Genomic DNA, 14,413 nt, shown 5'->3' on the forward strand with positions numbered 1-14,413 from the left:
GCGGACATGGTACTGGAGATGTCAGAGGCTGTGGACATGGTACTGGAGATGTCAGAGGCTGTGGACATGGTACTGGAGATGTCAGAGGCTGTGGACATGGTACTGGAGATGTCAGAGGCTGTGGACATGGTACTGGAGATGTCAGAGGCTGTGGACATGGTACTGGAGATGTCAGAGGCTGTGGACATGGTACAAGAGATGTCAGAGGCTGAGGACATGGTACAGGAGATGTCAGAGGCTGCAGACATGGTACAGGAGGAGATCTCAGAGGCTGCGGACATGGTACAGGAGGAGATCTCAGAGGCTGCGGACATGGTACAGGAGATGTCAGAGGCTGAGGACATGGTACAGGTGATGTCAGAGGCTATGGACATAGTACAGGAGATGTCAGAGGCTGTGGACATGGTATAGGAGATGCCCAAGTCTGTGGACATGGTACAGGAGGTGTTAGAGGCTGCAGAGTGACCTTTCTCCTCCTTTTTTGGAAACAATGTAAAAGGAAAAAAAAAAGAGATGGACCTTTCATATGGTGTACAGTATCTCCACCTCATTTGTTGGGAACATGACGTTATATTGAGGAATGGAGAAGGACCTTTCATATGGTGTACAGTATCTCCTCCTCATTTGTTGGGAACATGACGTTATATTGAGGAACGGAGATGGACCTTTCATATGGTGTACAGTATCTCCACCTCATTTGTTGGGAACATGACGTTATATTGAGGAATGGAGATGGACCTTTCATATGGTGTACAGTATCTTCTCCTCATTTGTTGGGAACATGACGTTATATTGAGGAATGAAGATGGACCTTTCATATGGTGTACAGTATCTCCTCCTCATTTGTTGGGAACATGACGTTATATTGAGGAATGAAGATGGACCTTTCATATGGTGTACAGTATCTCCTCCTCATTTGTTGGGAACATGACGTTATATTGAGGAATGGAGATGGAACTTTCATATGGTGTACAGTATCTCCTCCTCATTTGTTGGGAACATGACGTTATATTGAGGAATGAAGATGGACCTTTCATATGGTGTACAGTATCTCCTCCTCATTTGTTGGGAACATGACGTTACATTGAGGAATGGAGATGGACCTTTCATATGGTGTACAGTATCTCCTCCTCATTTGTTGGGAACATGACATTATATTGAGGAATGGAGATGGACCTTTCATATGGTGTACAGTATCTCCTCCTCATTTGTTGGGAACATGACGTTATATTGAGGAATGGAGATGGACCTTTCATATGGTGTACAGTATCTCCTCCTCATTTGTTGGGAACATGACGTTATACTGAGGAATGGAGATGGACCTTTCATATGGTGTACAGTATCTCCTCCTCATTTGTTGGGAACATGACGTTATATTGAGGAATGGAGATGGACCCTTCATATGGTGTACAGTATCTTCTCATTTGTTGGGAACATGACATATATTGAGGAATGGAGATGGACATTTCAAGACCTCCTACTCTCATCTCCTCCTCTCAAGCTCATCTTCAGGATTTCTCCTGAGCCTCTCCCATCCTCTGGAACTCTCTACCTCCACTGGTCCGGCTATCCCCTACTCTTGCTACCTTCAGGCGATCCCTGAAAACTCATCTCTTCAGGGAAGCATATCATGTCTCCAACTAATCTCCTACCCCTTCCATCAGCTCATTCCCCACAGTTCTAACCTTTTGTACCACTTGCCCCACCCTATTAGATTGTAAGCTCTTCTGAGCAGGGCCCTCTTAATCCTCTTGTATTTTATTGTATTGTAACTGTATTGTCTCCTTTTATATTGTAAAGCGCTGCGTAAATTGTTGGCACTATATAAATCCTGAATAATAATAATATGATGTACAGTATCTCCTCCTCATTTATTGGGAACATGACGTTATATTGAGGAATGGAGATGGACCTTTCATATGGTGTACAGTATCTCCTCATCATATGTTGGGAACATGACGTTCTATTGAGGAATGGAGATGGACCTTTCATATGGTGTACAGTATCTCCTCCTCATTTGTTGGGAACATGAAGTTATATAGAGGGATGGAGATGGACCTTTCATATGGTGTACAGTATCTCCACCTCATTTGTTGGGAACATGACGTTATATTGAGGAATGGAGATGGACCTTTCATATGGTGTACAGTATCTCCACCTCATTTGTTGGGAACATGACGTTCTATTGAGGAATGGAGATGGACCTTTCATATGGTGTACAGTATCTCCTCCTCATTTGTTGGGAACATGAAGTTATATTGAGGGATGAAGATGGACCTTTCATATGGTGTACAGTATCTCCTCCTCATTTGTTGGGAACATGACGTTCTATTGAGGAATGGAGATGGACCTTTCATATGGTGTACAGTATCTCCTCCTCATTTGTTGGGAACATGACGTTATATTGAGGAATGGAGATGGACCTTTCATATGGTGTACAGTATCTCCTCCTCATTTGTTGGGAACATGACGTTATATTGAGGAATGGAGATGGACCTTTCATATGGTGTACAGTATCTCCTCCTCGTTTGTTGGGAACATGACGTTTAATGCTGAAAAGAGATGGATGCTTAGTAGAGCATAAGGTTTCTTGTTTTTTTTTTACTGGAAACACTGCATATTTTTGCAAATACAAATATTAAATTCTTTGGGTTAGTACTGACAAGTATCAGTACAATTAGCGTACAATTCCTCCACCTCATTTTTTGAGTGCATTAGGTACTGGTGTAGGTGGTACATAGATGATGTTCTTACTGTAAGGAGTTTAGAAGTCTATTCCTTACTGAAGCATTTCAATTTTTTTTATCCTGAACATGGACAGCATACATTGAGTAATAAGAGGAAAACATTGTGAACCCTTTTAACTTACTTGTGTCCATATGTTTAGAAGATTTCTCCTGTTTACTTTCCGTAATCATCTCTCCCTCCTCCATAGACTGCTGATCTCCACTCACCAACCTCTCTTCTTCTTCTTCCTCTTTAACCTCAACTTTGATGTACTTGAGTTCTTCTCCCTAAACCCCAAAGATGACGGAATACGTTTGTAAAAAGTAACAAAAGTGGTTACATATAATATCATCTCACACCTTATAATTTTTGTGCTGTTTACCATTAGCCCTACGTACCCGATGATGGTGGGGGATGGTGTGACCTTCCTGTGTGGAATCCCGGGAATACAGATGACAGGGACATCTCTCTGGTGGCTTTTTATTAACTATTGCCTCCTTGTTCAGTTCCTTGTGTTCTTCTGAAAACTCTTCCATCAAACTGTATTGCTGTTTCTCTTTTTTAAACTCCTCTTCAACAACATTATAATCCCTGAAGTTTTCACTCTGAATATAGAATTAAACGATAATAGTAATAAAATAGCTTGAGTAAAAAAGCATAATTGCCAGTCATTGTTAATCTACCTGATGATGGTGGGGGATGGTGTGACCTTCCTGTGTGGAATCCCGGGAATACAGAGGACGGGGACATCTCTCTGGTGGGTTCCCATTACTGGATCCATCTGTAGGAAACACACACACTGACTGAATACATTGTTTCTATGTGTTTATCAGATGATGGGGGATCTAGGTGGAGCCTCCGTACTGCTCTCTCCTTTACAATAAAGTCTCCTCTTACCCGGTGATGTGAGGGGCGGCTGATTCTCCATCATGACGTCCTTGTAGAGATCCTTGTGTCCTTCTAAATACTCCCACTCCTCCATGGAGAAATAGACAGTGACATCCTGACACCTTATAGGAACCTGACACACACAATGATACAGTCACCATCCAGACACATCCCTTGTCTGTTACTGGATAATGTCCCAGAATTCCCAGAATCCTCCTCACCTCTCCTGTCAGCAGATCAGTGATCTTGTTGATGACTTCTAGAATCTTCTTGGCACTCGATAGTTTCTTCATAACTTTATAATCCTGTATGAGAAAGTAACAATTATCTCAACAGACTTCCTAGAATCCTCCTCACCTCTCCGGTCAGGTCTGTGTTTTATTAATAGAGATAAGAGTGATGTCATGTGACCTCCCAGAATCCTCCTCACCTCTCCGGTCAGCAGGTAGAAGATCTCCAGGGTGAGGTCCAATATCCTTTCAGTTATTTGAGCATTATCGTGGTCCATCCTTGATGCAATGGGCATGCGATCTATACAGGAAGCTCCTCTCTGTTGGTTGAATAATGACTTGAAAATGATCTGGACTGTACTGGTATGAACAATGTCTGCACAATGTTCTTCCATAGTTCTGGCACCTCAGACAGCTTCTCATATTATATAATAGATCTTGTGAATCTCACTGAAAGAACACCAGAAACTGCAGATAACAGTTGGATAAATGGTTCTATATTTAGGATGTATCTGGTCTATAAACCAGAGGCACTGGATGGAAAAGTTGGATAAATGGTTGTATATTTAGGATGTATCCGGTCTATAAACCAGAGGCTCTGGATGGACAGTTGGATAAATGGTTCTATATTTAGGATGTATCCGATCTATAAACCAGAGTTTGTGGATGGACAGTTGGATAAATGGTTCTATATTTAGGATGTATCCGGTCTATAAACCAGAGGTTGTGGATGGACAGTTGGATAAATGGTTCTATATTTAGGATGTATCCGGTCTATAAACCAGAGGCTCTGGATGGACAGTTGGATAAATGGCTCTATATTTAGGATGTATACGATCTATACACCAGAAGCTCTGGGTGGACAGTTGGATAAATGGCTTTATATTACAGTATAATCCTCCATATTTTATATGGATCATCATCTGCTGGAGATAAAAGACATCACAGTGACTATGGAGGAAGAGGACGGACATGACGAGGGGGGGGGTTACTGGGTATAAATATAAAATAAGATCTTATTACCTCCTCTGCTGCCAGTTCCAGCAATGTCTCCTCTCTACTTGCCCCGGATTCACCTCTCACCCGGAACTTTATATGTGACATCACTCCCTGTCTCTGCATTCCACGGACAACAAATGAGATCACGCCGCCTTGTGGAAAGTATAAAAACTGCAGCTTAACCTCGTTTTTGAGTGTGTTGGTTGCTACTTCTTGGTTCGTTGTTTAGGTTTGTTTCACTTATTTAGCGAAAGCTCCGACAATGGAGATATTCCAAGAAAATAATTTGATTGTGGTTTAAAAATTAATACATTTGTGATAAGTTAAAAAAAAAAAAGGGAAGCAAAAAAATGTTTTGGAAATTAAAATACAAAAAGACAATTTATATTTAAAAAGAACATAATTGATTGATATCCTCAGCACAGCAGTGATGGAAGGTTTCGAGGTGGAGGAGCAGGTTCGAACCCTTCCTCTTTATAGATAAAAAAAAAAGGCCCGATTATGAATAGATCTCACAAAGGTACATTATACCAGGGGTCTCCAAACTGTGGCCCTTTGCTAGCCTTTCTCTGACCCTTGGGGCACTATTCTTTCCATTGGCACCAACAATGGGGCACTATTCCTTCCACCGATACCAATGATAGGATACTGTTCCTGTTACTAATTAGGGACACTATTCCTATTCACCACCAACCCCAAGGCCATATTTATTCTCACTCATGCCAAGCCAGAGAAATTTTCTGCCCCTGCAGAACACACAGCACTCCTGGCAGGAGTGCTGTGTGTAGTCCACCTTGGTATACCACCTGATTCCAGGTCCACCTCGGCATAACATATTAAAGAGGATTGATCTCCTCCCCATTGTCTGCCTAGATCCAGCACCAGTGGTGCATCTCCCCACATTTCTCAGGTAGGTCTCGATCCTCAATGAAAGTTGGACCTTAACCAATGGCCACTAATGTAAGGTGGGCCCTTCTTCGCTGATCTTCAACGTAAGGGAGCCTTCTCCACTGACCACCCATGTAAGGGATCCCTTTTTCCACTAACCCCAAAAGTAAGGGGGCCCTTCTCCACTGACCACCAATGTAAAGGAATCCTTACATTGGAAAAATCAGTGTGACAATGATGAGATCTTTGAGACAACATTGACCTACTCAGTAACGCACTGATGATGATGATGATGACATGTGAGTTTTTTTGAGCCAATTAATGTGACCATGAGAAGAACCAAGATGGCAGCTAGGGGTATATTCTATATGGCCTTTGTATTGAATCCATATATCCTTAGAACATCACCTGACACATATGTGAAACTGGACCTTCTGGGTTCTCTGGAGTTGGACCTTCTGGACTCTTTGCAACTTGACCTTCTGAAATCACAGAAGCTGGACCTATTGGACTCTTTCAAAGTGGACCTTCTGGACTCTTTGCAACTTGACCTTCTGAAATCACAGAAGCTGGACCTATTGGACTTTTTCAAACTGGACCTTCTGGACTCTTTGCAACTTGACCTTCTGAAATCACAGAAGCTGGACCTATTGGACTCTTTCAAACTGGACCTTCTGGACTCTTTGCAACTTGACCTCCTGAAATCACAGAAGCTGGGCCTATTGGACTCTTTCAAACTGGACCTTCTGGACTCTTTGCAACTTGACCTTCTTAAATCACAGAAGCTGGACCTATTGTACTCTTTCAAACTGGACCTTCTGGACTCTTTGCAACTTGACCTTCTGAAATCACAGAAGCTGGACCTATTGGACTTTTTCAAACTGGACCCTCTGGACTCTTTGCAACTGGACCTTCTGAAATCACAGAAGCTGGACCTATTGTACTCTTTAAAAGTGGACATTCTGGACTCTTTCATTCTAGACCTTCTGAAATCTCTGGAGCTGAAACTTCTGGACTTTTTGGAACAGGACCTTCTGGACTCTTGGGAACTGGACCTTCTGGATATTTTGGAACCAGACCTTCTGGACTCTCTGACAGTCGACCTTCTGAAATATCCTGAGCTGGACCTTCTAGACTCTCTGTCTCACCGATTAACCTCAATGAATGACTTCTATGAACTGAGCACATTCCAGTAACCAATCATATTAGAATTACTGTCATTTGTAAACGTTTCTGGACTCTTCGCCTAACTAATAAAACATTGGATGACCCCCTATGAATTGAGTAACCAATTATTTATTTTATAAAAAAGGCACTCAAGAACAAAATGTTGTAAAGATTTCTTGTTTATTTTAGCAAATAAGATCAACTGATTTATACATGATGCATGAATCTAATCAAATCGTGTATAAGGAAAGTAAAATATATTTCATATTATTAACAATTGCTTATTAGCTGGAACGATAAAGTAAAGAAAAAAAAAGGAATAATTTACAAAAACGAATAGTAACTTGTGTTCCATGTACGAGGGGAGGCCAATAAGTTTTTTACCCTCACCATGATCTAGATGTGCTAGGGATCTGAAATTTGGCAGGTTTATAGGTTGATATCTTCGTAATATTCATGCCGATTCTAGTTTTTGGAGGTCGTGGTGAACTATAGTCAAAGCCAAGAGAAATGGGAGTAGGTGTCATGCCTGGGCAAAGTTGAATACCAAGCCGTGATTATGGTCCTCCATCTTCAAGGGAAATCTGCCCAAATATTCCATGAAGAGATGTCAGCTGTGTATGGACCACGGGTGAAAGCTGGGTATAGCTATATGATCCTGAGACTAAAGAAATGAGTAAAACAAGGAAACATGCTTCATCACCCACCTCCGAAGAAGACTAAAGTGCAACATTCATCCATTGATCACGACACGGTATTCAACTTTGTCCGGCATGACACCTACTCCATTTCTCTTGGCTCTAACTATAATTCACCGCGACCCCTCTATGTAGGACCAAGCCAGCACCGTTTCTATAGGAGGATCATATTACTATAATTTAATCCCAGTGGACCTAGAACTATCATTCCACTCCATGAAAAGCTTCAACTATTTCACCACGACATTGAACATCCTACAGCACCATTTGGGCCTATCTAAGAATCAGAGGCTCATGGGGGTTACAAAGAGTATTCTTCTAGATTAGTGATTCTCAACCAGTGTTCCTCCAGAGGTTGCTAAGGGTTCCTTCAGCATTGGGCAATTTCTGCCTCTCGGATAAGTTCCCACCGACACCATTGATCTTTTTAGTTATCTGTAATCAGGTAATTCTTCCCAGTGACCACAAGTGTAAGGACCATTCTTCCCACTGACCATCACACTAATGTATCATGAGTTATAGATTTCACATTTTTTTAGCAGGGGGTTCCCCGAGATTGGAGAACTATTTCAAGGGTTCCTCTGTGTTGAAAAGGTTGAGAAAGGCTGTTCTAGATCATGAATTTGAAGGTCTGGACGAGATGAGACAATTTAATTCCCGAAATAGCACTATGGTGGTGGAGTCACACAGCCAATCACACTCTAGCTGTTCTGAGCAGTGGACTCAGTCTTTATGGAGTAGTAGAAGAAACAACAGTGTGTACATTCCGCTGCTGGTGGAAAATGAGCGACGGGGATCTGGAACATCAAATTTTGCGTGAATATTGGCAAAAGTGCCAATAGCTTGGTTACAACAGGCTTATGGTGAACATTCCATGGAGAAATCATCTTTTTTTTTTTTTTTTTTTTTTATGAATGGCGTAGGCGGTTTAAGGAGGGGGCGGGAAGATGTTCGGGATGACGCAAGAAGTGGGCAGCCAAAAGACGGACGCAAATGCGGAAAGAGTGCGAACCCTCGTAGGGGACAATTCACTCAGACTCGGAGCACACTGGAACCGGCTGCAGATCGCACAGGAGTGATGTGCGTCCCTGTTCTCCGTTTCAGGGACGAATTAGGGCCGAATCTATGCCTGAATTCGACCCTGAAACGAAGCCAAAGACGCACAGCGTTTCTGTGCAGTGCGCTCCGCTGCCCGCTATCTTACCGCATCTGAATACACATTAAGATACCACATAGCGTTTTTCAAGACGTTTTTTGGCATTCATGCTACGAAATTACCGCATACGCCATTTTATTAAGTCATACAGTATTTTAGCAGTGAAAGCCTGCGGTAATATACCGCTGGCAGCAGCCAGCATCTTAAACAGACAGTGTAAATAGATGGTTGTTAAGGACACTGGCGGCTGCCCGCTCCTTGACAACCAGTAACTGTCATGGTTGTTAAGGAGCGGGGCAGCCGCCGCATCCTTAACAACCACCGAGTCATCAGCTGTGAGCGGGATTCTCCGCTGACAGCTGAATGTAATGAGAAGATTACCAGCATTATATATATATCATATAAAAAAAAAACAACAGGGGAAAAAACCATACCAGGCCTGATTGGGGGGGGGGGGGGGGATTTGGGGTACTTCATGCCGTTTTTACCCCCATTTTTGTTTTTTTGTAATGTCGGCCCTGCTGGCCTGGTATGGATTGGGGGGGAACCCATGCCATTTTTACCCCATTTTTATGTTTTAATGCCGGCCCCATGGGTCTGGTATAGATTGGGGGGTGATCTCATGCCATTTTTACCCCGTTTTTAAAGGTTTTTTTTTAATGCCGGCCCTGCGGGTCTGGTATGGATTGGGGGGGGGGGGAACCCACGTTGTTATTTTCCCTGTTTTTTAAATTATTTTAATACCGGCCCTGCGGGCCTGGTATAGATTTTTTAATCCCGGCCCTGTTGTTCAGGTATGGATTGGGGGGACCCCACGCCATTTTTACCCTGTTTTTTTTTTTTTCTTTAATGCCGGCCCTGTGGGCCTGGTATGGATTGGGGGGACCCTACGCCATTTTTACCCTGTTTTTTTTTTTTTAATGCTGGCCCTGCAGGCCTGGTATGGATTGGAGGGGGCCATGGCGTGTTGACTTGGTTTCGTTTTTTAATGCTGGCCCTGTAGGCCTGGAATGGATTGGGGGGGGGAACCCCGTGCTGTTATTACCGTTTTATTTTTTTAATGCCAGCCCTGCGGATCTGGTATGTATTGGGGTAGGGGGACCCCATGTCGTTTTTACCCTGTATTGTTTATTTATTTTTTAATATTGGCCCTGCGGGCCTGGTATGGATTGGGGGGGACCCCACGCTGTTTTCACCCTGTTTTTTTTTTTGTTTTTTTTTAATGCCGGCCATGTGGGTCAGATATGGATGGGGGGTGGGGGGCCATGCCGTTTTTACCCTATTTTTTTTTGTTAATGCCGGCCCTGCAGACCTGATATGGATTGGAGGGGACCCCATGTAATTTTTACCTTTTATTTTATTTTGAAGGGAACCCCACTCGTAAAAATAAAAAAATAAAATTAGCGTGCCCCACCCCCCAGTCCATACCAGAAACCAAAGGGCCTGGTATGGATTGTTGGGGTGGGGGGGGGGGGGTAACCACGCCTTTTTTACTCAGATTTTTTTTTTAATGCCAGTAATTGTTTTCATTACATTTAGCTGACAGCTGATGGCTCATCCGCACTGTGAAAAATGGACACCCACCATTCTCTGTAAAACATTTCCCGCACAGTATGACAAAGGAGGCTAGCTCGTATGAATTTTCTGGTGCTTCAGAAGCTTTGCTTTCTCTGTGAAACCTTTTCCGCACTCTGAACAGGAGAAAGGCTGCTCCCCAGTGTGAATTCTCTGGTGTTTAACAAGATCTCCCCTCTGAATAAAAGATTTAGCACAATCGGAACAAGAGTAAGGACGCTCACCCGTGTGAATTTTCTGGTGTCTAACAAGTGCATTTCTCAGAGTGAAACTTTTCCCGCACACAGAACATGAATACGGGCGCTCGCCCGTGTGGCTTCTTTTGTGTTTGCGAAGGTCTCCTTTCAGAATGAAACTTTTCCCGCACTCCGTGCAGGAATAAGGACGTTCGCCTGTGTGACTTCTCTGGTGTTTGCGAAGGTCGGTTGTCTGAATAAAACATTTCCCGCACTCCGGACACGAGTAAGGACGCTCGCCCGTGTGACTTCTCTGGTGTGTGAGAAGTGTTTTTTTCTCACTGAACGATTTCCCGCACTCTGAACATGAGTAAGGGCGCTCTCCTGTGTGGGTTCTCTGGTGTATAAGAAGTTTGCCTTTCTCAATGAAACATTTCCCGCACTCTGAACAGGAGAAAGGACGCTCGCCTGTGTGACTTCTCTGGTGAGTAAGAAAGTGTCCTTTCTGAATGAAACATTTCCCGCACTCTGAACATGAAAAACGACGTCCACTCTTGTGATTTCTCTCATGTCTAAGAAGTGCTTTGTTTTCAGTGAATGATTTCCCACACACTGAACATGACAATGAACTCTCTCCCGCATGAACTCTTTCCTGGCTTGAAGAAGATTCCTTGGAATTAGATGGAACCTTTGATGTATTTGTACGGTGTATATCTGGAGTAATAGTATGTGATTTATCAGAAAATTCCTCAGGATTAGAGGAACTCGTTGATCTTTCCAAATGGCGAGGTCTGCATTGTCTATTACGTGTAACCGGATTTACTTCTGGAGGATGTTGTCTGTTACCTTTGGTTTCTCCATTATAATCGGGAGATAAAATAAGGTGTCCAGAGGAATTTCGGGCATAGTTTCCATCTGTTAGAAAAGAGTTTTGAAATAAAAAATATTCAGGAGTCATATGTGTTGGCCTAGCTCTAATTTTGTGATAGACAGTGGATGGAGATGGACATTTCACAATGTGGACTGGACAGTATGGCCTCATTTGTTGGAAACATGGAGGTATATTGAGGAATGGAGATGGACCTTTCATATGGTGTACAGTATCTCCTCCTCATTTGTTGGGAACATGAGGTTATATTGAGGAATGGAGATGGACCTTTCATATGGTGTACAGTATCTCCTCCTCATTTGTTGGGAACATGACGTTATATTGGGGAATGGAGATGGACCTTTCATATGGTGTACAGTATCTCCTCCTCATTTGTTGGGAACATGACGTTATATTGAGGAATGGAGATGGACCTTTCATATGGTGTACAGTATCTCCTCCTCAGTTGTTGGGAACATGACGTTATATTGAGGAATGGAGATGGACCTTTCATATGATGTACAGTATCTCCTCCTCATTTGTTGGGAACTTTACAATATATTAAGGAATGGAGATGGACCCTTCAGATGGTTTACATGATCTCCACCTTGTTGATAGGGGACATGACATTATTGTTAAGGGTCTTATATGAATTTTGAGAAGGGGCCCCAAAATTATTATTTTTTTCTTCAGGCCATGTGGTATGAAAAGTTTTTGAATTTAGTGTTCATAACTTACTTGTGTCTATATATAGAGAAGATTCCTCCTGTTTTCTTTTCACCATCATCTCCCCCTCCTCCATAGACTGCTGATCTTCACTCACCAACATCTCTTCTTCTTCCTCCTTAACCTCAACTTTGATGTATTTCAGTTCTTCATCCTAAACCCCAAAGATGATAGAATACATTTGTAAAAGTGCAACAAGATATAACAAAGAAATGTCAAGGAATATCTACCTGATCATGGTAAAAGATGGTGTGATCTTTCTGTGAGGAATACAGAGGACTGGGGCATTTCTCTGCTGGTTTTATGTTTCTAGGTGACTCCTTTACGACATCCTTGTGTCCTCCTGAAAACTCCTCCATAAAACCATATTCTTCATCATTATTTAACTCTTCTTTAACAACAATATTATAATCTCCGAGGTTTCCACTCTGGATAATATAATAAGACATTGATTTACCAAACAAACTTGTATAGACATCATAACTACCAGTGATTGTTACTGTACTCATTTACCTGATGATGGTGAGGGATGGTGTGACCTTCCTGTGTGGAATCCCGGGAATACAGAGGACAGGGACATCTCTCTGGTGGGTTCCCATTACTGGATCCATCTGTAGGAAACACACACACTGACTGAATACATTGTTTCTATGTGTTTATCAGATGATGGGGGGTCTAGGTGGAGCCTCCGTACTGCTCTCTCCTTTACAATAAAGTCTCCTCTTACCCGGTGATGTGAGGGGCGGCTGATTGTCCATCATGACGTCCTTGTAGAGATCCTTGTGTCCTTCTAAATACTCCCACTCCTCCATGGAGAAATAGACAGTGACATCCTGACACCTTATAGGAACCTGACACACACAATGATACAGTCACCATCCAGACACATCCCTTGTCTGTTACTGGATAATGTCCCAGAATTCCCGGCACCGCTCACCTCTCCTGTCAGCAGATCAGTGATCTTGTTGGTGACTTCTAGAAACTTCTTCTCATTGCTCTCAAGAATCAGGCAGTAAGGTGGAGGCAACGTGATGATTGATGAACCATGAAGACAACTGCTGGGTGTTAATGACTCATCCGTTACTTTTTCACTACTTTATTATCCTGAGAGTGGGAAAAAAAGAAAAAACATTCAACTACAGACGTCACAGAATCCTCCTCACCTCTTCAGTCAGGATTGCGTTTTCATTTCAGAGATAAGAGTGATGTCATGTGACGTCCCAGAATCCTCCTCACGTCCTGCTGGTCTATACAGGACCTTTCTGTAGGTCTGTATTTAGGATGCATCCAGTCTATATACCAGAGGCTCTGGATGGACAGTTGGATAAATGGCTCTATATTTAGGAGGTATCTGGTCTATAAAGCAGAGGCTCTGGATGGTCAGTTGGATAAATGGTTCTATATTTATGATGTATCCAGTCTATAAACCAGAGGCTCTGGATGGACAGTTGGATAAATGGTTCCATATTTAGGATGTATCCGGTCTATAAACCAGAGGCTCTGGATGGACAGTTGGATAAATGGCTCTATATTTAGGATGTATCTGGTCTATAAACCAGAGGCTCTGGATGGACAGTTGGATAAATGGTTCTATATTTATGATGTATCCGGTCTATAAACCAGAGGCTCTGGATGGACAGTTGGATAAATGGCTCTATATTTAGGATGTATCTGGTCTATAAACCAGAGGCTCTGGATGGACAGTTGGATAAATGGTTCTATATTTATGATGTATCCGGTCTATAAACCAGAGGCTCTGGATGGACAGTTGGATAAATGGTTCTATATTTAGGATGTATCTGGTCTATAAACCAGAGGCTCTGGATGGACAGTTGGATAAATGGTTCTATCTTTAGGATGTATCTGGTCTATAAACCAGAGGCTCTGGATGGACAGTTGGATAAATGGTTCTATATTTAGGAGGTATCTGGCTTATAAACCATACCAGATGTCACGGTGACTATGGAGGAAGAGGACGGACATGACGGGGGGTTACAAGGTGTAAATATAAAATAAGATATTATTACCTCCTCTGATGCCAGTTCCAGCAATGGCTCCCCTCTACTTCCTCCCAACTCACCTCTCACCCGGAAATTGCCATTTATATGTGACATCACATCCTGGTTGTACTTCACATCACTTCCTGTCCGTGACTCCTATCGCTTCCCATCTCTGCGTTCCATTGATAATTACGTAGAATCACCTCCTTGTGAAGAATATTAAATCTGTACTCTGCTTTGCTTTTCAATTCTTTAAAAGACACCTTGTGGTGCGTTCTTCAAATTTAGTTGCAGATATTACACATGCGTTGAAAC

General features: G+C 42.6%; 2 protein-coding genes across 2 annotated transcripts in view; both read right to left on the minus strand.

The window, feature by feature from the left end:
* LOC143955503 (uncharacterized) overlaps positions 1–4,811 on the minus strand; it is a 55,939-nt gene extending 51,128 nt beyond the window's left edge. The window contains exons 1-6 of the mRNA XM_077465538.1: positions 4,046–4,811; positions 3,837–3,920; positions 3,625–3,748; positions 3,411–3,508; positions 3,126–3,332; positions 2,870–3,014 (exon numbers count right to left, since the gene is read on the minus strand). Of these exons, the coding sequence (XP_077321664.1) occupies positions 2,870–3,014; positions 3,126–3,332; positions 3,411–3,508; positions 3,625–3,748; positions 3,837–3,920; positions 4,046–4,240 (853 nt within the window). The 5' untranslated portion in view covers positions 4,241–4,811. The remainder of the gene's footprint in view (positions 1–2,869; positions 3,015–3,125; positions 3,333–3,410; positions 3,509–3,624; positions 3,749–3,836; positions 3,921–4,045) is intronic.
* Positions 4,812–7,060: 2,249 nt separating this feature from the next.
* On the minus strand, positions 7,061–14,185 carry LOC143955743 (uncharacterized). The gene is made up of 7 exons (XM_077465864.1): positions 14,126–14,185; positions 13,036–13,202; positions 12,826–12,949; positions 12,612–12,709; positions 12,329–12,526; positions 12,111–12,252; positions 7,061–11,419 (listed from the first exon to the last, which is right to left on the minus strand). The coding sequence occupies exons 3-7, from the start codon at positions 12,908–12,910 to the stop codon at positions 10,380–10,382; spliced, it is 1,563 nt and encodes a 520-aa protein (XP_077321990.1). The 5' UTR covers positions 12,911–12,949; positions 13,036–13,202; positions 14,126–14,185; the 3' UTR covers positions 7,061–10,379.
* Between the last annotated feature and the right edge of the window lie 228 nt (positions 14,186–14,413).

This window comes from Lithobates pipiens, unplaced genomic scaffold (genome assembly GCF_037356315.1).
Source record: "Lithobates pipiens isolate NorthernLeopardFrog02 unplaced genomic scaffold, aLitPip1_a1.2 Scaffold_35, whole genome shotgun sequence".
In the NCBI taxonomy this organism is placed as follows: Eukaryota; Metazoa; Chordata; class Amphibia; order Anura; family Ranidae; genus Lithobates; species Lithobates pipiens.

Excerpts from the sequence above, each read along its gene's own strand:
- LOC143955743 (XM_077465864.1), bottom strand. The coding sequence starts at position 12,910 with ATGGAGGAGTGGGAGTATTTAGAAGGACACAAGGATCTCTACAAGGAC. Across the intron at positions 12,710-12,825 it reads GCCGCCCCTCACATCACCGG|ATGGATCCAGTAATGGGAAC; the intron begins GTAAGAGGAGAC and ends TGTTTCCTACAG. Across the intron at positions 12,527-12,611 it reads CCATCCCTCACCATCATCAG|AGTGGAAACCTCGGAGATTA; the intron begins GTAAATGAGTAC and ends TATATTATCCAG.